This window comes from Sebastes umbrosus, chromosome 8 (assembly GCF_015220745.1).
Source record: "Sebastes umbrosus isolate fSebUmb1 chromosome 8, fSebUmb1.pri, whole genome shotgun sequence".
Taxonomy (NCBI): Eukaryota; Metazoa; Chordata; class Actinopteri; order Perciformes; family Sebastidae; genus Sebastes; species Sebastes umbrosus.
The window spans coordinates 13,202,128-13,224,672 of record NC_051276.1 but is presented as its reverse complement, the minus strand read 5'-3'; the positions used below and the strand labels follow the sequence as shown (position 1 = coordinate 13,224,672).

Sequence of the window (22,545 nt, the reverse complement as noted above, 5' to 3'; positions counted from 1 at the left end):
TTTTTATTTATTTATTTATTTTTGTTGATATGTCCCACCTATTTATTGATACTTACTTCTACATTATTTTTTTAATCTTTCATCTGGTCGTGTGAATGTACGTGCATGTGAGGAATGTTGAATGTGCCGTTTTAAGAGCTGCACAACAGATTTCGTTGTACAATTTGTGCAATGACAATAAATACATTCTATCTATCTTCTATAAACTACAGCTCCCATGAAAAAAACACAAACGTGGCAGTTCGGGAACTTACTCATCGTATCTTGGTTTGGTCCATAGCCGTAAAATTCATCAACATTCTCTTCTAAAGTCATTTTTCAACTTTCTAGTTGTAATCTCTGCTGTCTAAAGTCAGCTGTAGTCTACAGGACTCTCTCTGTCCTGCTGTTATTATAGACATGTCTGAGCTAGCCAAGACCACTTGATCCTTGATTATCTAGACATATGAGGCGAGCCACACAACATACTGTACGAGAAAGGCTGTTCCAAGGCTGAATTGCTGTCCAGTTTCCCTTTGGTTCTCTGTCTATTTTCGATTCAATCCATTAGCTATATAGACTTATACCTGAGGGTCCCAGGGGACCCGAGAGCTGGGGTTCACCTTGGACAGGTCGCCAGTTAATAACAGGGTTGACATATAGAGACAGACAACCACTCACATTCACACTACGCAATTTAGATTAGCCAATCAACCTAACCTTCACGTCTTTGGACTCGCTCCGTAAGGGCCTTTCTTTGTGGAGTGTGCATGTTCTCTCGGTTTCCTCCCACAGTCACAGTCCAAAGACCTGCATGTCAGGATAACAACTCTAAATTGCCCGTAGGTGTGAATGTTTGATTGCCTGGCAACCTGCCTCTCACCCCATGTCAGTTGGGAACCGCCCCAGCCCTCCTCCCAACCCTCAAGGATATGCGGGGGTAACTAATGGATGGATGGATTATGAGTATTCATCACATTCAGCCTGTGGCCTCTTTTGCTCAGAGACCCGTTGATGAGGAATTTTAGCTTTTTGTTTCAGTTTATTCTCTTAATTGGCAAAATTGGCAGGAAAGCCTCATGAGTTTCACTTACAAATTATAGTCAGTTAAGATCACACATGTATTCTCTAACAGTTTTTGCGATTGCTCACACACTTGTTGCAGAATTTGACTAATATTTTGTCAAAACTCTGCACACAAACCAAATAAGACACAACACTTGGAGATAAACATCTCACTTTTATGTCAAAATGAAACTATGCAATCAAAACCTCACACTCCTTTTTCAAAATGGCCTTTTTGCATCAAATTGGTACACACATGCACCATTTGAATTACTCTTTCAAAGCAGCAGCAACGCACTAATGTACTTTATACAAAACATTGCTGTTTTGCAAGAAGTCTGTTGCAGGATTGCAAACAAAGTGCAAAGCAGAAACTGTGTTTTTATTAGGGCTGTCAATTGATAAAAATATCGAATCGTGATTAATCGCATGATTGTCAATAGTTAATCATGATTAATCACAATTTTTTTTATCTGTTCAAAATGTACCTTAAAGGGAGATTTATCAAGTATTTAATACTCTTATCAACATGGGAGTGGGCGAATATGCTTGTTTTATGCAAATGTATGTATATACTGTATTTATTATTGGAAATCAATTAACAACACGCAACAATGACAAATATTGTCCAGAAAACCTCACAGGTACTGCATTTTGCATTAAAATTATGCTCAAATCATAACATTGCAAACTCTAGCCCAACATGCAACAACAGCTGTCAGTGTGTCAGTGTGCTGACTTGACTTTGACTTGCCCCAAACTGCATGTGATTATCATAAAGTGGACATGTCTGTAAAGGGGAGACTCGTGGGTACCCATAGAACCCATTTACATTCACATATTTTAAGGTCAGAGGTCAAGGGACCCCTTTAAAAATGGCCATGCCAGTTTTTCCTTGCCAAAATTTAGCGTCAATTTAGAACATTATTTAATCTCCTTCATGGCAAGCTAGTATGACATGGTTGGTACCAAATGGATTCCTTCGGTTTTCTAGTTTCATATGATGCCAGTATCTTCACTAACTTTAAAACTGAGCCCACTACAACCTAAAAATCACAAGTTGCGTTAATGCGTTAAAGAAATTAGTGACGTTAAAATGAATTTGCATTAACGCTTTATTATCGCGTTAACTTTGACAGCCATAGTTTTTACTGTTGGTGCCTTTGTTTAAGGCTTGTTTACAAAAGATAAGGTTTTGACGCTTTTGTCTAAGCATTCACTTTTAGTGTGTAAGCAATCAGTTGCACAACACTTCATACAGTATCATCAACATCATGCATTGTATGTGCCTTTTTTATAAACTTGGAGTGTAATCGTCTCCTCTTTTTCTTCACTGAAATACAGCTACTTTAACACATCAAACACAGGTCTGACCGATGTGTGAAAATCTCCTTTATTTCTGATTTTTTTCTGTTAAATAAATCTGTATTCTATTACAAGTCTGTCTCTCCCTGTATGCAACTGTGCACTGTAAGAAGATGGATTATGATAAATTCAGACTATTACTGGCCAAGTCTGGTGCAATATTTTACTAAAGCAGCAACCAGAAATGTTCAGATGTTGAGTTACTATTTCCTGCTTCTGCTCCTTCTTTCATGTTTCCAGGTTTAATGCCCCTCTCTCTCTCTCTCTCTGAGTTCATCCACTCGTTGCCTTTTTGCTGACTCTGTTTCCATGGTAGCTGTCACCACTCGTTCCTCAGGATTTAAACTCCCTCCTTCTCCGTCCTTCTTTAATTTCTCTCAACTCAAAGTGGAATCAGTTGACATGGTAACTGATTAGTCAGTTTGGCCTTGAGGTTCACCATGATTTCTTCGATATTTCAACCTTTCTTTCTTGACAATTTTTAGCACTGTGTGTGTGCATCTATCTACACACTCACTACGTCACAACAGCAGGAATGACTGTTATACTGCAGCATCATTTTTATTTTAGTAGAGCTATAAATTGAAAACATCCTGCGTCAACACAATGAGAGTTCAAACTGTATCATGAAGTCCATCACAGCCTGAACTGTATTACTCACACTCAATGTCCCCTGCCAGCATGGGATGACTTAAAGCTGCGACTCGCTTGGAGCCAAGCAGATGTGAACACTTATATAAATAACCATTTTGGTGTCAACTAATAGTATAATTGTCCTCTCACATTTCCAGGGTTGAAGCGAGGTGGAGTATCATTTGACATGTCAGTATTATTGCCGATATCTGTGGGTGCTCTATCCTTAAGCAATACGGGAACGCCATCATGTGGATAAAGTGTTCAACTGCAGCATATATATTTACAGCTGAGGGTGGCCCTTTGTCCCAGTTACATACTAAATACAGTAACTGTGTTTAGTGTACGTGACACTATGAATGATATATGAACAAACCCCTGTGTAAAAAACTCCAGAATATAGATAGGAACGAAACTGGTGCTGCTGAAGTGGGGATTTCTGGCTCAGAGTCGGAAGAAAACAAACAAATTTTGAGAAAACGGCCTTAAAAATAATTGTAAAATCTCATACATTTTGCAAGACACTACAATTTGAACTAATAGATATCACCATGAAATGTCCCCAGTTGATTACTTACATTTAAGACAGTTATTTTTTATATTACAAGTTTTCTGAAATTTTATGTTTAAATATGCAAATGAGGCATTATCCAACTTTTGGTGAATTTTGGAGGTGGTGACTCCCCTTAAAAAGAAAGAAAGAAAAGGGACAGTGTGGTATTTTTTTGCATTTACTGTAGACTGTAGTACCTAGTGTATACAATATATAGTGTTAGTATAACGCATAGAATATAGAATTAGGACAATGTAGAAAAAGTATTACTAATGGTAGGTAACAGCCAAAATCTTATGATTTCTCCTTCTTAGTTGAATAAGAAACCTTCAGCTTTACTAACTTTGCTAGCTAAACATATGACATAATACAGAATATCCAATTTGCGTGAGAAAAGACTAAATAGAAAACATTTTACCAGTAATAAGTTCTTCAGCCTGACCCATGAGATGACCGATGTGATGTAAAACATGTTTCTTTTGTGTGTTTCCCCTCACTAGGTGTTGTTGCTGTGAAAGACTCTGTCCCCTTGTCTCCTCTCAAACCTTCAGCTTCACCTGCAGACGCAGAGCAACAAAGTAATGAAGGAGGAAACTCTGCTTTAGGCAGCGACCTTCAGCCTCCTCGTGTTTCCATGGAAACCTCAAATCTCCGACCTCAGACGCCCAAAGCTGAAGATGAAGTGGAGGAAGACGACGAGGCCAGCGGCCCACTCACTATTTCTGAGCTTGTCTACAGGTCTACAGAGTTTTATTACGCAGCTATAATCAATATTTTACAATAACTGTTTCATCTCTTTCAGCTCATTGTGTTTTTTATTTTCCTGCTCGCAACTTTACTCTTTTGATTCACTTTAACTGCTCTCATAGCATCGTTTTTTGGTCGCAGTAGGCAGCTGTTTTCAGTGAAAAAGCCCAAAGTTAAAAACCCACTGTACACTATACTTGCTCAGCACCAAGCAGAGGACAGACAAAGACAAACGTTAGCAACCAGCTGGTGAACATTTAGCAGCTTAAGAACCAGATATTTCCCTCAGGAGTTGGTGGAGACCAAAAACAGAGCTAAAAAGAGTCTAAAACATGACTCTAAATAAATGTTAATGTCCTCCATATCTGCTGGATGTGTAAATAAGTCACTGTTTGCTTACAAGTCCACCAAATCAACTTAAAGGGTGATAGTACTGTAAATGTCAGTGTTGTGTTTACAGCTTGTTTCTGCCGCCCCAAAGTGGCCAGTCTAAGTTTACGTAGCTACTTCATAAAACATCTCTAAAACTAGAGAGACCATCCTGCAATAGGATCACGCAAGCCATGACATCAAATCAGGCCAGGGTTGTAAAAATCATCACTTCCTACCCCCCTACTTTCGATGCCCTTCCATGGACCGCACCCATCTTCAAACTTGGCCTTCATTTTGACCTCAACTACACACATGTATAGTTTTGTGACTGCATCTTGCACGGTTGTGACGCTACACATTGACAAAATCTGTCCACATACAGACAGAATTATAAACACCTGGTAAAGTACTCAAAAGAACTTCTGCGCTATAGTTCCCGCTACAGTACGTGTCTGTGGTCCTGCAGACACAAAAAAGTAAATGTGATACTACTGTTGATGTTATATCTCAAGTTTATGCCACGTCCAGCACTATACATAATGCTATAATCATTAGAAATGTGGTGCTATGATTAGACTACATAGGTTGACATACCACTGAGATGGCTTACAACTCTTCACATTTATCCCCAGTATAGAAAATGAATAGTTAACAGTGGTAGATAAGAGTGTAAGAGGTAAATTGACTCTTACAAGAGTGTATAACACCGCTGCTGTGCTGCTATCTAAGCAAAACACATGCAAATCCATTGTTTTCCTACATCCTACAGTGCACCTGCATGTCCTACTCTTTTGCAGCATGCTTTGTATTTTCTGGGCACTTGCCTTGCCATTTTTGTGGCAAGACATGTCTGTAGCATCCGTGTGAATGTTATCAGGAAAGCAGCTCTGACATCACCCTTTGAGAAATGTCCCTTCTTCTTCTTCTTCTTCTTGTTTTAGGCCCTGGTTCATTCCTACTTATCATTTAATAATATGTGTTTTCTTTAAATATCTCCCCTCTCCTCTCCAGCCCTTGTGCCAGCATGCTTCCCACCCCAGTGGAGGACAGTCAGGGCGGCGTCGACTTGCTCTTCTCCTCTCCGGTCCAGAGCCCCGCCCGGATGCTGAGGGAGCTCCATGCCGACCCCGACATCCAGGCGCAGCTGGAGGCTGAGAGGGAGCGAGACCGGGCCTACGAACGAACCAGATTGGCTACGAGAAGTCGAATGGGTGGCGTCCTGACCAGCAGCCTGCGCCTGCTCTCATCCAATGAGAGAGTCAACGCATGTGTGCTGAGTGTGGCCCGCTTTGTTGCCGTGGTAATGGGCGTCCTGCTTGTCACTGTGCCCACACTGCTGCTACTACTGGAGTCAGACATCGACGTGTCGTTCCTCCACGAGATCCGCCAGACGCCGGAGTTTGAGCAGTTTCACTATGAGTATTACTGCCCGCTCCGGCGCTGGATCCTGTGTAGGATCAGCATGGCCATGGAGAACCTCTGGTCAGACTGAGGAGGAGAAGGAGAGAGTGAGGAGTCACTGCAGGGGGAAACAAAAAGGCCCAAATGTCTGTCTTAACATGTCATTTAATCTTATATTCAACAACTGGTGAGACAAAAGAACCAGTCTGCCAATGTGATGAAATGATTTCACTTGTTTATCTTATGAGCAGGTGCAATGGATCTTTTTTGAGGGCTCAGTAGTAGATGTTTTGTTAGAAAGAGGCCTGACTTGGATTTACTGTCAGACCTCTTTGTACAACATAATTTCTGATTGAATTACACTGAACAAGTAGATTTGTTTCATCTCTTTGGCAGCATAAAGTAGTGTCTTGAAGAAAAGAGCGATAAGAGAGAAAGATTTTAATCATAGGATCCAATCACTTGTTAAGACACGTTTGGCAGTGATGAACTGAAAAGAAAGAAGACAAGAAATACTGTAAGTGTTTGAGGAAAAACCTGTGGAAGGGAGAGATTCATAAAAATATAAAAAAAAAGGGAAGCCATGGACAGAGAGAAAGTCAAAAAGATTCAGAAATAAGTAGTTGGTTTTGTTTTAATAGAAGTTTTAAAGGTCTGTCCACTCCTGATGCTGACTAGCTGATGCAATGACTCTTTGGTAAATATCGCAAACCACTCTGATTGGTTCTCGCCCTCAGAGTGGAGCACCTGATTGGTCACAGAGCCCGTCAGTCATGACGGAGTGGGTGGGGACAGAAAGAGAAATGATGGATTTGTCACTGAACGCAACAATAGCCACTGTCAGAGGTACATTATATATATTTAAAAACAAAAGAGAAATATTGATAATTAATACCAATCTTAAATAAGTTGTTTTTAACGTTTTGTACATTTTTATGTGATCCAGATCTTTCAGGAATTTTTCAGTCAGAGGATCTACTTTGAGCTTATTTTGAAATTAAGAGTTTACAAAAGATTACAAAAAAAAGAGCAAATTTATTGACGTTTATCGGGGATGGGTGTTGAGAAATTTAAGATATTTTTTAAGACTACCGTCAGCGTTTGTTGACCCGGTAGCACCCTGGGTTTTTCCTACAGAGGCTATAGCACAAATCTTTTACACAGACCACAGATTACAACTGTTTCAGATTATGTGATGTCATTTTGGAAACAGGAGGGCAGCAGAGAAGAGAAACTTTGGTCCGTTTGTGATGATAAAACTGACTTGTTGTGTTGTTGTTCAACTTCTAAATGTCTTCTGAACTAAATATTAACTCACTAATTAAGGCTACTAGTGCATCTTTCAGTGTGTTTTAAGAGAGTTTGAACATAAAACGTATAAAGAAATGCTAAAGGAAGAAAAGGTTACATATAGGCTTATAATGAAAAGTTACCCTGTTGTGGATAAAACCGTGATTTTGGGTCAGTTGGTAGTCGATGGTGTGCTACTTTAGGAGAGCTCTGTGTGTGTTTCAGAGGGATTTGAGGTGATAGGACTGTGTGTATACTCCAACTACACTGCTGCTATGTGACACATTATGGGACAAGTGATGCGTTTAATGGTCTAAATCTCTCATACAGGTCTTTCTCTGGTCGTTTTCTGGTGAAGAAGATGTTGATCAGACTGAACGAACATGGTACAGTAGGAGTACAGTTGCAGATATTTAACTTCAGCATTTTAGACCCTAAATCAAATTAGAAATGATTGTAGCCATTTCTATAAAGATCTGTGATGTGTTCATCATTTGAATGACTGCAACTGTTTATAAACAGAGAACATGACGGTATTTTTTCTCATTTTAATGTCAGTGACCAACAAGTTATCAGGATAATGTGATTCTGGTTTGTGCAGATATATAAAGCTGTGTGCATGGACATTCACTGCTGATATGGCTGGGGTTCCCAAAAAGTCTGGAGCGATGGCGTCAAAGATGAACATTATCAAGGTTAAAGGTCCAGTGTGTAGGATTTAGGTGGATCTATTAGCAGAAATGGAATATAATATTCAGAACTGTTTTCATTTGTGTCCTCTTCACGGAGTCCACCATGTTGCACCGCCATGTTTCTACAGTAGCCCAGAATGGACAAACCAAACACTGGCTCTAGAGAGAGCCTTTCACGTTTTTACGTTACCTGAAGGACACCGTAGTTCTCTGACACGCTTGGGAAGGCAGAGGTGAGCGGAGGGGTACTCAGTTGGTTGCAACCTGCAACCTCACCACAAGATGTCACTAAATCCTACACACTGCTCCTTTAAAACACTTTTTTTTTCTTCTTTTTTTCTGATTATTTTATTTAAGAATCTCTATTTGGTACAGAAAAAATAGAACCAAACTGTAGATGTGTAGGTCTTTGTAATACAGTATATAGTTTTGTGTACTTTTACAAAGTTGAGGTCACACTATGAAACGTAACAGAGACTTAAACAATGTAACCTCATGACTTGACTCATCATTGGGCTAAAGACTAAATCAGACTCCTGCAGCTCTGATGAGTAATTCCATCACTCACTTTTGGGAACTTACAGCCGTCGCCATGTGATTGTTCATCATACAGACAGTGCCTGTCAGTTACAGTATCGTGGCTCTGCGTGGAGACTATAGAACAGAGAGCTACAGAGATGAGAAACGACTTCAGATCAAATGAAAACAGATGTTTTTTAAAGAAGTTCTATTCAAAATGTAGTTCGATTTGGATCAACTTCTCAGGAAAGGGCATTAGAAGTTTATGTTCAAAATAACAAATATATGTCTAAAAAAAAAAAAATGCATCTAATCACAGCATAGTTTATCCATAACATTCATACAGTACATGTCTTGCCATTTATGAATATCCAAATACTTTATGTATTTATACCAAGTCTGCAGCTAGATATAACGATGGCTGCAGGCTGTCTATGTTGTTGTAGCCTCATTTCATTCAATATGCATCCAAGAATATTACCCAAGTAATAGTCTCTACTTGAGCCCTACTTGAGAGCCAGTTCGGCCATCATAGCTGAACCTCCATACTGCTTTATGACAGAGCGGACAGTCTGCTATCAAAGTGGGAGTAGCAACATGGAGTCTAGATCAGCCAATCTCTCTACCAAAGCTCTCACACGGTATTTAGGCTCTCATAAAGAACTGAACTAAAGTTTATTTTCAGAAATCACTCTCCATACTCTTCGGCTGCAGTGCACATCACCATCGAAGCCCCTCTCATTATAACCGATCAAATGTTGCTGCCTCATTATCAGCTGTGTCGTTGTGGAACTTTGTAAACGTTATGCATCAACGAGCTTTATGCATAATCGAAAATATGCAGTAACAACAGCTTATTTGGCACAAAGCATTTATTTTCCTACTACAGCACATGCACTGAGTTTCAATGCTGAAACCAAGCGAAGGGCCAAACCACTATGATGACGACGTTTGCATTTAACACCACAGACTCGATCATGACCTATCGTCCTGTCTTCATGTTTAACTGTTGCTCCTTCAGTAACACATGCAACCAAAATGCTCGAGCGATTCACTAATAGAGGTTTCTCTGTATAGGCTTTATGTACAGTTTGTCCCCAGCTTTGGTCCTTTATTTCTGTGCTTCATCCTCCTCTCACTAACCGGGGGTAGCTCTCTCTGACCTCTCAATGCAAATGGCATGACCTCATCTGTAAATACTGTGTTTATAGCTGTGGCAACAAAAAAAAAAAAAAAAACCCAGTCTGGGTAAAGATTTCCTTTCTTTCTTCCCTCTGCGTGTCTCGTCCGTATACAGCGATCTAGATTTAGGCTTGGCTGTCTTGACCATCTTAGATGAATGCATGTTCTCTGTGTTTTTACCAAGAGAAGGAGGAGGAGGAAACAGATTGAGACATTTTCTCTCAATCAAAATGAGGCATCTGAGCAGTTTTGTGACCACATTTAAAAACTAAAACATGTCATGCAGTGTGCTTTGGGCTTCATTTTAACCATTGACTTGACAAGACTGAATAGTTGCTAATTCTGTTAGCTTCCTTTCAGTTGATCTAAAAAAAATGTCCTCAGCACAAAAAGGAGAACTTGAAATAGATCATTTTACAGTCTCTTAAATAGCAGCTCTAAAAAATCTGATTAGTTAGCTTCATTGTGCTTTTGCTGTGTGTGTAAATCATTAAAGCCAGACGCTAAATGCTAACACCCTAACCTCATTGCTAATAGAGCATGCTATTAACTGAATTGATTGAATTCAGAAACATTAATTGTTTAGATGTTCAGTTTTTAAGATGTTTAAAAAAAATACTGAACCAAGTGGATGGAAAGTAAAACCTCAACTCATTGCAAACAACAAAAGGCCTTTTGGTTCTGTGATAAAAACAGATCTTTGGCCCCATGTGACACTGTAGCATTTTATTAGTTTGTAGCTCATTTATCAGTTTAGCCTTCATGAGTTTAAAGGGGGATTTCACCCCTTTGAGATTTAGCTCTTGTTTTGAGCTCCTGAACTTTAGTTTCTGTGTTTCACAGCATATAGACGGACCGAGAGTACAACTTTTGTTGCCTGTACTTACATAAAACTGTGATTAAAAACATCATCACACACCAGCTGATGTCATATCTGCGGTATTACTAAGTTCCTGACATGAGTCAAGTATTTACAAACCTTAAATTGAATTACCTGCCTTTTAATTATCAGTTAAAATAAAACAAAAATGCTATACAGGCAACTAACACCCAGAATTCAAAGCTGTTTAACTTACAAATACTGTTTTTGATTAATTTATTTAAGATTTTAAATATTTGAACTCAGGTCTACTATATGCAAAACTATTGGACATCACATGGTATAAGAGAAAAATAAGCTGTATTTTATTATATTATTTCAGTGTTGTGTGGGCATGTACAGTAGCAGATTCTCTTGCACGGTCACTTTGTTGTTTTTGATTGTTAGTCAAACTGATTTGTTGTTTTATTGGTTAGTCAGATTTTTTTTTTGTCATTCAGTCTCTTTTCATAAGAAACTCTGGGAGATTTAATTTAAAGAAGAATCAGAAAAAAAATATGAAAAAAAAATCCCTAAGTAATGACCCCCTCTCTTCTGGGACAACCAAGCCTTATGAATTTTGTGAAGTGAAAATTTTGAATGTTTGTATGTTATAAAAGAAAATATGGATTGTTTTATATGTTAATACTGCCACAATAAAGCTCCCTAATATATATTGAAATAAAGCGCCTAATGTGTGGATTATTTTTCATGTTTTTTTAACAAGTTAAATGATTGTGTTTAATTACTGAAGCATCCAAAAACATCTCAATCCATTAGTATATAATTATTCTATGTCTCATTAATCATCCTGTTAGTGCACGTTGAAGTATGAAGCTGAGATTCTAGACAATTTCCCAAAACTTTCTCAAATCTGTGTCTCCCTCATGTGGTGTGAAAGTAAGATTGCACTTTGTGATGTCGTCTCTATGGTGATGTTTGTGTGATTTCTTGGATACAAGGTGTGTTCAAAGCTTTACCATCAAGACTAGACTCTAGTATATTACAGCTATTCTCTACTGGATGAGAAAATATCACGTCCAAAACTTCTTCATCCAAAGATTTCAAGTAATCTACTCTACTATACTCTACAAGAAGGACTGTACGGAAATAAACAGAAAAGAGGAAATCTTTGTGGTAAGAGTGACTTTTGATTCTCCTAATCTGGATCATGCTGTAGTGTGTTGTGTTATGGCTTCAATAGACAAAATCATCTCTCAATCATAAAGACGATAATAGGTGTATTGCATGATGATTATTTCTGTGTCGTGCATCAAATGGTTGTTTTGTTTCTTCTGTTTTAACAGGAGAATGTAAATCATTAGTCTGATCATCAATTTCCTGGAAGGAAACTACACATTCGAAAAGCCAACAAGTAATCTCAAAGCAACAAAAGAAACCATGTAGGCTAGGAGACGTCGTGTGGAGAAAGAAAATAACCCATGACAATGGAGAAATTGATTAAACATGAGACACAGGTGAATTTTCAAGCAGCAAATCCAACCATGGAGACGTGTCCTGTGTCTGAGCTCCTGGAAGACTCTGGGAATTGTAGGCAGAGCATCAACCTTCATCTTGTCAGTGACTCTCTCTTCAGTGAGCAGCAGAAGCTGAGGCATGTGTTGGATTGGGCTCACAGTTTCCTCAGTAGTGGCTCAGATGTTCACCACGAGTTCTGCAGAGCTGACAGCTTGATACTGGCCGATGAAGAGCGGAGGGAAACACAGAAAAAATCACAAGCATACAAGCATTCGTCTGCAGCTGAATACCTTCATCCCATCTCCTGTGCAGCAAGTGGTAATGAAGCATTTGGACCTTTTACAGATGATCCCTGCATCCCCTTCTCCTTCACCCTCCCCTTTAAAGAGGAGTACAGAGAAACTCCTGAAAATATGAAAAGAATCGAGCTACAGGATCCCACCAATAAACAAACCCCTAGCCAAGAAAACAACTGCAGAACAAGCAGTCTGTTCATATCTAATCAAAGACAAGACATCAATTTATCAGACAGAAACACAAATCAAACAGATGGTGCAACCTGCTCAATCAAAGAATCCACGTTATGCAGGAGCGATGTGGAGAGCAAAGTGAGTTATAAAACAGCTGGTGCTCAGTCAGAAGGAGACATATCAGGACATCAGATGGAGCTGAGCAAAGTAAAGGTTGATGGGAAGGTGGGAACACAGAAGGAAGCTGCGAAGCAGGAAACAGAGGATGCTAGGATGGGCAAAAGGAAGGGGAAGATGAATGAAGAATCTAGCTTGGCCTTTGCAGTGTATGCAGATAATAACATGAACAATGGTGAGATGGAATATACTTCAAACCTCAGTCTTAGCTGCCATTTGAAAATACCACCAACTCTGACCATATATGAGCGGTACCAGCTTTGTGTGGATCAGTTGCATCACCTCAGACTAAGACAAAGCCAACATATCGACCCGGGATGCTTCACAGAGTCACCTGCTGAAGAGAGAAAGACGGAAGAGGAAATTGCACCACAAAATCCTGCGATTAAAAAACATCTAAATAAAGCAGGAAGCAAAAGAGTTACAGCTGCAGAAATGACAAAGAAGAGGAGTTCAGATGTCATTAATAAAAACCAGGACAGATCTCAATACAATGGAAGTAGGGCAACACCTACTGAGCACAGACAAACCAAACATCGTGACAATCTGACTGTGAAGGAAACACCTGCAGCCATTTGTGCAGAGAGAAACACTGTTACCAGCAACACACATTTGGACCTTGATAGCAACAAATGTGGTGAATTAAAAAGAACTGCAGGAGGCATAATCTCAACCCCTATGGGGCACATGGGGACTGCACCTGGTGCTGCACTCACCACAAACCAAGGTATATCATATGTGAAGGCCGATATTCATTACTTTAAAGTTAAAGGTGCAACTGATAACATTGATAACATCGTTAACATTCAGCCACTAGATGTTGCACTCTCCCACCCCTGTTCCTTTGCATTCACTTTGTGGTTGCCAGGCATTTACCGTCAATCTCATTTTTTTTCCACACTAACTGCCAACTTGATCGCTGACAACACAGAGATACCATCGTTGTTTTACTATTGGCTCAACAGCTTTGTTAGTAGTGGGAACCAAACATCAGATATCTTCCACAGAGATAAACAAACGTTAATTTTGGACCCGTCAAAATTTTTAAAAATATTTATTCACAATCATAATATTTTTCATACTTTTATTCTGCACCTTTCTAAAAGTTCTGTGGATGTAGTATTTGTTAAAAAATATTTGTCTACATAAAAATTGTATCAATGTTAAGTGTTGTACCAGGGCCACCCATTCCTGCCAATAACTAGAGTTGTGGCTCCCAACCTGGGGGTCAGGTCCCCCCACAAAATAAACCTGATTTACAGGACAGGAAAGAAAACAAAACTTTGCTCTCTTTTTTTTTAGCTCCTCATGCCTCTAAAATGATTTAATCGCTCTTTGATGGTCACAAATCATTAACTTATGTTGCGTTGTGATAAGAGGCATGTCTTCATTTTGAGTTGTCTTTAGGTAAAAAGGTTGGGAAATGGTCTAGAGCAAGTTTTAGGTTAGCTTACTATTTTGTTCTCTGCCATTTAATTTCAGTTTACTCTTTTCATTTGCCCCTCTTCGCATAAAGGAATGATCACAATGAATTATAATAATGATTTATATATGTGTGTGATTGCATGAATATACTGTATGTGTTTGTCTCTCTGTGTGTCTTTGTGTGATTTGCCTCTGTCCTCGTCTCTATTCAGGTTTGTTTCCAGAGAGAATTGGACGTAATCCAGATGTAAGGAGTTGTCAAAGTGGGGTCAAAGGTCAAAAGACAAAAGCTGGGGGTCAAGGAGCCTCATTAAGACTCTGTGAAAAGTCAAGTGTCTCCCTGTCTTCTCCAACCAATAGGGAAATATTGCAAAGGTAAAAAAAATATGGAGCCAAATACGTGCATGAATATCAATTTGAATTTGTTACTTTACCTTTGTTTGCACTACAAAATAAACCAGTAATATTCACCTAAATTCAGCTTATTAAATAACTCCTCATCCATATGCAAACATACCACAAACTTGGATCCACAGTTTGATAAAAAACGATATAACTTAGAAACAAATTGAAACTTTTATAGGAGTGAATGCACTTCCTGACTCTAAAAATATCAACATTTTTCCAAAATGAATGCATGGCTCTGTCACATTAGCTCTACAAAGAGCACCCGGTGAAATGTTTTCTAAGTGTGACACACTTTACTGTTGTGTCAAGCTGAACCTCCCCATGTGTGTCCTGCAGGCCTCAGTCATCAGGAGTGAACAAACACACAAAAAGACACACACCAGAAGACACGCCTCTTCATGATGACCCTGAACCAACATCACCAGCTCCGGGTAAGTTCAACATCAAAACTACATTGTGAGAATATCACCTATACAAACACATGAGATGTTACAAAAAAATAATAAATCCAAAAAGCAAAGTCACCAGAAAGTATGAAGTTTTAATGGGTTTATACTTGTGGTGCCACATAACACAGAATTGCTTCTGTTCCTTTGGATTAATTAATTTCACACTTTATCGGAAGCAGCAAGTCATAAGATAAAGGGGAATTTTCAGGAGAGTTAAAAGAGTCCTGTGTGTGTGTACTTGTTCTAAACTCAAACTTGTTCTCACAGTCTAATTATGCAGACTCATCTCCTGTATGGAGACACAAATCAAGTCTTCACAAGGTTTATTTTAAGGTTAAGACTTTCAGTTTTCAGTCAGGTTATGTTTCGTATTGTAGCGGTTAATTATGTAATGAATGTCACAAGTGACAAATATAACAGCTGGATGGAGGAGGGGCTGTTAAACTAAACTGATTATGTGATTATGTCTTTTGAAAAGACTTGCAAAAGTGAAAGTTTAGTAACATCCAATGATGTTTTATTACTTTCCATTTTAACCAAAAATATTTGTATAGCCTCATAGAATATCAGTATATAACTCTTTGTTTGCCTCTATAGATGCACTTCGATGTAAACAAACCAACGAATACAGCGTAAGGAATCTTTATTTCTGCACTTTGTTCATGAGGTTGTTAATCTGCACACAATATGATCACATTTGTTAAATGCTTACAAAGCCCACGGCACTACAGTATTTCAGAAGAATTTGTAATTAAGAGATGCTTTGACTTTCTTTAACTGGAAAATTTTGAGATTATGGGCTATTTTGTTTCCATAACATGTCGTCTTTCAGACTAGTGGAAAGAAAACATCCAAAATATACATTTAGGTGTTTATTATGCCTCATTTGCATATTTATACATTTCAGAAGACTTTCATTCCTATCTATATTCTGAAGGTTTTTACAGAGAGGTTTGTTCATATATCATCCATAGTCTGATTTAAACAACATTTTATTCCTAAAAACATGGCAAAAATTGATTTTTTATATGGTTGTTGACAGTATTTTCTGATTTAAGGAGTGATGAAAAGACATATCCAAAATCCCCTCTGTAAAAACCTTTGACTCTAACATATCAACAGAATGAAACAATAATTGTGAACCTGGCTTTATCCAATGTTCAGATTTCTGTTCTGGAAATGTATGCAAATTCGCACGTATTTGGGGTGTCTCCTCTTGAGAGTTATAATATGTTGTCATTACGTCTGTCAGCCAGCAGGTGTCCCTGTATGTGTCCGCTGGTTGTGTCTTCCTGATGAGGTATGGCTGTCCATCCTGTCTCTGCTGCCTCTCAGTGATCTGTGCAGAGTGCTGCAGGTCTGCAGCCGCCTGCACACACTGGCCACTGACCACACACTCTGTGAGTCACCACGCTGAGCTGTAAACACTTGGTGGGGGGGGCATCATTTGTCTATTGAGTGGTGTTAAGTAAGTAGCCTTCTGCTGTTTGGCTTTTAAAAGTTCTGGTTAAACATTGGAGTTAATTTAATCTGTGGGATGTCCTGAAGTATTTCCAAGTAAGCGTGTCACAGCACATGGTTTGTTCTCATGATGTAAGTACGTCCAGTGCAGTGGCGTACTGTACCACTCCCTGGACAAACATACAGTAAGATAACCCAGACCTGCACCATCACATGATCTCATATCTGTACACATGCTGTAGGTCACCAAAAGAGGTTCAAATACTAAGATTAAATCTTTCTCTCTCTGAAGGGAGAAATGTGAGGATTGAAAACTGCAACCTGACGGAGCGGTGGTTACTTTGTGTGGGCAGACGTCGTCCTCGCAGTCTGTGTCTGTACAGCTGCAGTGGCCTGTCTCTCACCTCCTGTGGCCTGGAGATGTTTTTCACTCTGTGTAGAAACTTTCTGGAGGTAAAGCAGTTCAAATCTGAGCTCATCTAGTCAATTCAAGAGATTTCTTTATTGTGGGGTACTTTATTGATCGCTCAGAGCTACAGAAACACTGTAATGGGTTACGCTGATGAAAGCTTTTGAATGTCTTCCATCACATGACTCCTAATCAATAAGCCACGGTGCTGTTTGTGTTATGTAAAAAATCTTCCACTAGGCAAAAAGCAAGAAATATTTAAAGTTGATCTTCTGTCATCTGCCAGTCAGATGTATTTATATTTTTCTATTGACGCTGTGAATTTATTGACCCCACATCCTGAATCCATCTGCCTGCTGTCAGTGTCAACAAAACATATGAAAGTACAGTACATAAGGCGTCACCACAGCTTCACCCTTTTATTCTGTGAGTGATAATTACAATATTACTAATGACAATATATTGTACATAGGGCTGTCAATCGATTCAAATATTTAATCACGATTCGCGATTAATCGCATGATTGTTCATTATAAATTGAGATTACTTTTAATCTGTTCAAAATATACCTTAAGGGGAGATTTGTCAAGTATTTCATACTCTTATCAACATGGGAGTGGGTAAATATGCTTGCTTTATGCAAATGTATGTATAGGCCTATATGTATTATTGAAAATCAATCAACAACACAAAACAATGACAAATATTGTCCAGAAACCCTCACAGGTACTGCATTTAGGGTAAAAAATAAAAACATGGCAAACTGCAGCCCAACAGGCAACAACAGCTGTCAGTTTGTCAGTGTGCTGACTTGACTTTGACTTGCCCCAAACTGCATGTGATTATCATAAAGTGGGCATGTCTGTAAAGGGGAGACTCGTGGGTACCCAGAGAACCCATTCGCTCATTCGCATATCTTGAGGTCAGAGGTCAAGGGACCCCATCGAAAATGGCCATGCTAGCTTTTCATCACCAAAATTTAGCTCAAGTTTGGAGTGTTATTTAGCCTCCTTTAAGACAAGCTAGTATGACATGTACCAATGGATTTCTAGTAGTTTTCTAGTTTTATATGATGCCAGTATCTTCACTCTGGTGCAACCTCTGGAAGATTTATTGCGTTAATGTGTTAAAGAAATTAGTGGCGTTAAAACAAATTTGCGTTTAAGCTTTACAGCCCGAATTGTAGATTATACTGTAGAAACTCTGACTGGACGCGCACAATTTTCTGCTGTCACATTTTTCAATTTTTCTCTTATGCAACAGTTTTGAAATACATTTTAAAGACAGGGAGTTACAGTATAAAGTTTAATTTCTCTAAAATATATTTGCATTTTCAGTGTTTTGCTCTGCTGTGATTTCACTGTAGAATTGTACTGTGTTTTTTCTATAAAGTCCACATTATATCTATCTGGTCATTTGTTAATTACAGGAACTCAAGGTCACAAGTTGCACTGGTCCTGGTCTCCATGGTGACCAGATGCTGCCACTGATTGGTCAGCTGTGTCACCATGTGACCAGTGTGGATGTGAGCTGGTGCGGAGCAACAGACACAGGAGTGAAAGCTCTGAGTGACTGCTGCCCAGGGTCAGTTTTTATAAACATACACACACACACACACACACACTAAACTAAACTAAACTAAACTAAACTAAACTAAACTAAACTAAACAAACCCTCTAAAAACTCACTGAATTATCTAAAATATGCACTGTTTTCAATCATCAGTCATAATATGGTTAAGTTTTCTCATTTTATAAATCAGTGTATGTCATCAAAAACTCATGAGCTGAATTAAAATCCACCATACATTAAAAAGCTTCCCTGAATGGCAGGATGTTACCTCATGCTGCATATGTTGAGAACGTTGGAAAGGTTTTGCTGAGGCACATACTGCTTATGTTATAGCTACTTAATTAACCATTCCACTGGTAAACCTGAGTACTAATACAGTACAATAACACCCTATCACAATAATGTACAGTTAGAAAATGAATGGGAGGATGGACGGACAACTAAAGTGTAAGGAAAGTATTAATCCTTCATTTATCTTCCCTGTAGGTTGCAACTAAAATCTCTTGTCCTGAACGGCTGTCACGTCACTGATGACCCACTGATGAAACTCATCATGAGGCACAAAGAAAGGTCAGTATAAGAATGTCTTTATTTATTTATTGCTGTCAAAGTGCAGCAGAAGAGGCTTTTGTTTCTGTGTATTTGTCATCTCGCTAGAATGCTTCTTGGTTCACTTCCAGAAGGGGACTTGATAATCACATTTACATTTTCACCTGCCTTGTTAGTGGATAATCAGGATGTGCACACCTGTCTGTTTGTTTCTCTTTGTGTGAGTGTGTTTTCATATTAGTCTGTGCAGACTGGAGGTGTTTGGCTGTCAGTTCCTCACTCCATCCTGTCTACAGACAGTATATGAGGTACTTTATTTTGAAAAGTAAACAATCTTAACCATTCAAGATCAGTGCCTAACCTTTCGAGTTCAATGCCTAACCTTAACCATTCAAGGTCCTTTACCATCTCACAAGAGTTTCACAACTGGGTGTTATCCTCTAGACAGGACCAAAAAAATAACATGCTGTGCTATAATTTAGCACTACATGCTTTAGCATGTGAAAAGGACTCCTTGTACGTGTTTTTGCATCATGTCTTTCTATTTCTTATATATTTATATTACATAAATATATTATATTAATATTGTCTTTATATTCAACAACATAACATGTTTTCCACTGCATGTACAGTTTGTACAGTTTTACAGTTTCTGTGTTTCAGATGTGTCCTGGCCTCCAGCATCTTAACATCGGACAGGTGCCAAAAGTAAACACACACTGTCTCACAGTGATGACATCACAGCTCAAATGTCTCATTTCATTAAATCTCACTGGACTACAGGCGGTGAGTTTGACATTGTGTGACTCAAAATTCCAGCTTTGTATGATTAATAAATTATATCTCTGAATATTATGGTACAAAGTCTCAAAGAGATTTAAATGTACTCCCTGAATTTGTCTTTACTGTAAACAGGTCAGTGATGCCACAGTGGACACTTTGCTTCAGAACTCTGTCGACCTTCAGAGTTTGACCTTCAGTTCCTGTCCTGGAGTCACTAACTTGACACTGCACAGCATCCGCAAATACACACCTGGTATCAGGTACAGTACACACAAACTTGAGCTGCCATACCTGTGAGGTATTGATTGGCATTAATTCCCCAGAGATGTACACTAAACTTAACTTAATGTCATCTAACCATATCCCTAAGAAACAGGAACAGAAATGTCAGAAGGATTTGTACCAACAGAAGTAATGTGTACTGCAGGTTTTCTGTTAAATTAGACTCATGTGTGTCCAGTTTTGGTTGGTAGTCTTGGCTAATCTGATCTTGACACATCTTGACAGTTAGCAGCTATAGTGTTTGTATGTCTGTGTGTTTGTGTGTCAGATCTCTGGATGTGAGTGGCTGTAAGGCAGTAACAGATGCAGGAGTTCAGTCTCTGGCTCTGGGATGTAGAAGACTTCAGCAGCTGGATCTCAGCTCCACTGGCACAGGAAACAGAGGGTACAACACACGACAAACTGAGCTGTGTATTTTTCTGTTATTTGCGACAGTGTTTTTTTGACTACTTAAAGGTGTTCAATATGACATTCAGAGCATATCTAGTGCCTCCACACAGACCTCAAGTGTTCCCCCCATGGATGTATAAAGCTCCCATTCAGTTGCTCAGTGGTGCATGAAGCCGAAAGGGCTCGACTGCCGGTGATAAATTACACGGATCTTCCAGAGATCTGCATCCATTGGGCCCATAGAGCAGGCGTAGTGACGTTTTCCTTTAACTCCACCTCCCAGCCCTCGGTCCAGCCTCGGTCTGGGGCACATTCACATGAATGGAGGAAGAGAAATAAAAATTTTTTTTAGGGCTTTTATTGCCTTTATTGGTGCAGCTAGAAAATGACAGGAAAGAGGGGAGAGAGAGGGGATGACACACAGCAAAGGGCCACGGGTTGGAATCGAACCCGGGCCGCTGCCAAGGACTCAGCCCACAGAGGTTGCACGATTTACAGACGTCTCTTTCCCAATGTAAGTCTATAGGAAAAAGTATTTTATGGCCCAATGGCATCACGTGACGGACCCAGAAGTTCTAATTCCACAGTTTGGCCACTACGAAAAATAGCTTCAAAGCCCGGCGCTCTTCCCGGGGGCTTGGTTCTCAGGTAAACACTGAGGGGGAACCTGAGGGTAGGCGCTACACTTCTGAGACAACGCCATCATTTGGGACGGTGTTATCAGCTGTAACCACCACCATGAGCTAGCCATTGGCACAAACATGCACTAAAAGTACACATGGCTATACACAGAGGGAGAGAGACTTCATTCTCTGCTCAGGTAGACATTACTGCTGTATATCTTTACATAGCAAATAGTTGTTTGTAGCTATATTTATGCTCTGGATATCATATAGAGCACCTTTAAGCTGTGTGTAGTGTTGTCGCCACATCCCTTAGTGTCAGCTGTGAAATTGAAGAGTTAAATGTTAAAGTAACTTACATAAATGGTGTGTGTGTGAACGTGTGACAGGGTTACTCTGCTGGCAAATTACTGCAGCGGACACCTCCATACTGTCAAACTCAGTTTCTGCCACATCACCTCAGAGAATATAGTGAAGCTCTGCAGACACTGCAAGAGGTAAACACAAGCACACACATGCACAAATACATTTTAAGATACCTTGATTTAGATTTAAACAGATATATGACTGTATGGATGTATCTTTCTTATACTTACAATATATCTTTGGGACTTTCATATGATATAGATGACCATTTGCAGTGATGATCAAAATAAATACTGCTGTTTTGTGTAATTTCTAGGAAAACACATCAGCTGCTAGTGGTGTAATTATGGGAGTGATATGCCAGAATAATCAACAACAAACAGCTAGCTGTGTCTGATAACATTTTCTCTGAAGCTAGAAAAAAAAAAAAAACTGTGACATATACGCACAGAATTACCCTCATTTGCTGTTTCTATGTTTCTCTCTCTTAAGGTTGAAGGTGCTGCATCTCTACGGCTGTGCCCATCTCCCCGCTGAGAGACAGATCAGAGAAGTTAACGCTACTGTTAAAGTTTACCCTCTGATATTAACATGACTTTAACATCTGCACACAACTGAACACGACATATCAAAGAGCGAAATTTAACCAAGTAATAGTCGATCATCTTGAAAAGAATCCAAACAAAGAAACAATGTCATAGCAGTTTTACTTTTACTGCATTTATTCCTCAACAAACACAGGGCTTTCATCCAGGAGACGGCTGTTTGTGTCCCTTGTGAAACCAACCCTTGTTTCTTTTTGTGTTCACAGCATTAAACCTGCTGTAGGCAGAATGTTTTCGGCATCATTGGTCAAAAAATCCATAATAACTTTTCAGCATATTGTAATTCAAATGTTCTGAGAGAAAACTAGACTTCTGCACCTCCTCATGGCTCTGTTTCCAGGCTTTTAAAAAATCTAGCCTGTGATGGAAGACTTTGGCCAATCACAGGTCATTTCAGAAAGAGAGCGTTCCTATTGGCTGTTCATTCAACGATGGCAGCT

General features: G+C 39.2%; 2 protein-coding genes across 8 annotated transcripts in view; both read left to right on the top strand.

Annotated features, from left to right (window-relative positions):
- The window catches only part of frmd3 (FERM domain containing 3), a 70,659-nt gene extending 63,517 nt beyond the window's left edge, over window positions 1-7,142 (top strand). For all 5 annotated transcript variants that reach the window (XM_037777113.1, XM_037777115.1, XM_037777114.1 and 2 more), the window contains 2 exons: window positions 4,096-4,333; window positions 5,726-7,142. In XM_037777113.1, coding sequence (XP_037633041.1) covers window positions 4,096-4,333; window positions 5,726-6,206 — 719 coding nt within the window. In that variant the 3' untranslated portion in view covers window positions 6,207-7,142. The remainder of the gene's footprint in view (window positions 1-4,095; window positions 4,334-5,725) is intronic.
- Window positions 7,143-11,613: 4,471 nt separating this feature from the next.
- On the top strand, window positions 11,614-22,333 carry LOC119492516. Of its 3 annotated transcripts, none has more exons than XR_005207793.1 (15): window positions 11,614-11,794; window positions 11,965-13,510; window positions 14,421-14,583; window positions 14,953-15,047; window positions 15,663-15,697; window positions 16,318-16,465; window positions 16,819-16,979; window positions 18,365-18,519; window positions 18,994-19,077; window positions 19,298-19,364; window positions 19,720-19,842; window positions 19,972-20,099; window positions 20,390-20,506; window positions 20,864-21,025; window positions 21,993-22,333. XR_005207793.1 is itself a non-coding variant. In XM_037777006.1 (15 exons), the coding sequence occupies exons 2-15, from the start codon at window positions 12,100-12,102 to the stop codon at window positions 22,093-22,095; spliced, it is 2,898 nt and encodes a 965-aa protein (XP_037632934.1). In that variant the 5' UTR covers window positions 11,614-11,794; window positions 11,965-12,099; the 3' UTR covers window positions 22,096-22,333. The 3 variants fall into 3 exon arrangements, 2 of the variants coding, with proteins under 2 accessions (XP_037632934.1, XP_037632935.1); XM_037777006.1 differs by lacking the exon at window positions 20,864-21,025 and adding an exon at window positions 21,524-21,631; XM_037777007.1 differs by lacking the exon at window positions 21,993-22,333 and having other exon boundaries at window positions 20,864-21,493.
- The last annotated feature ends 212 nt before the right edge of the window (window positions 22,334-22,545 follow it).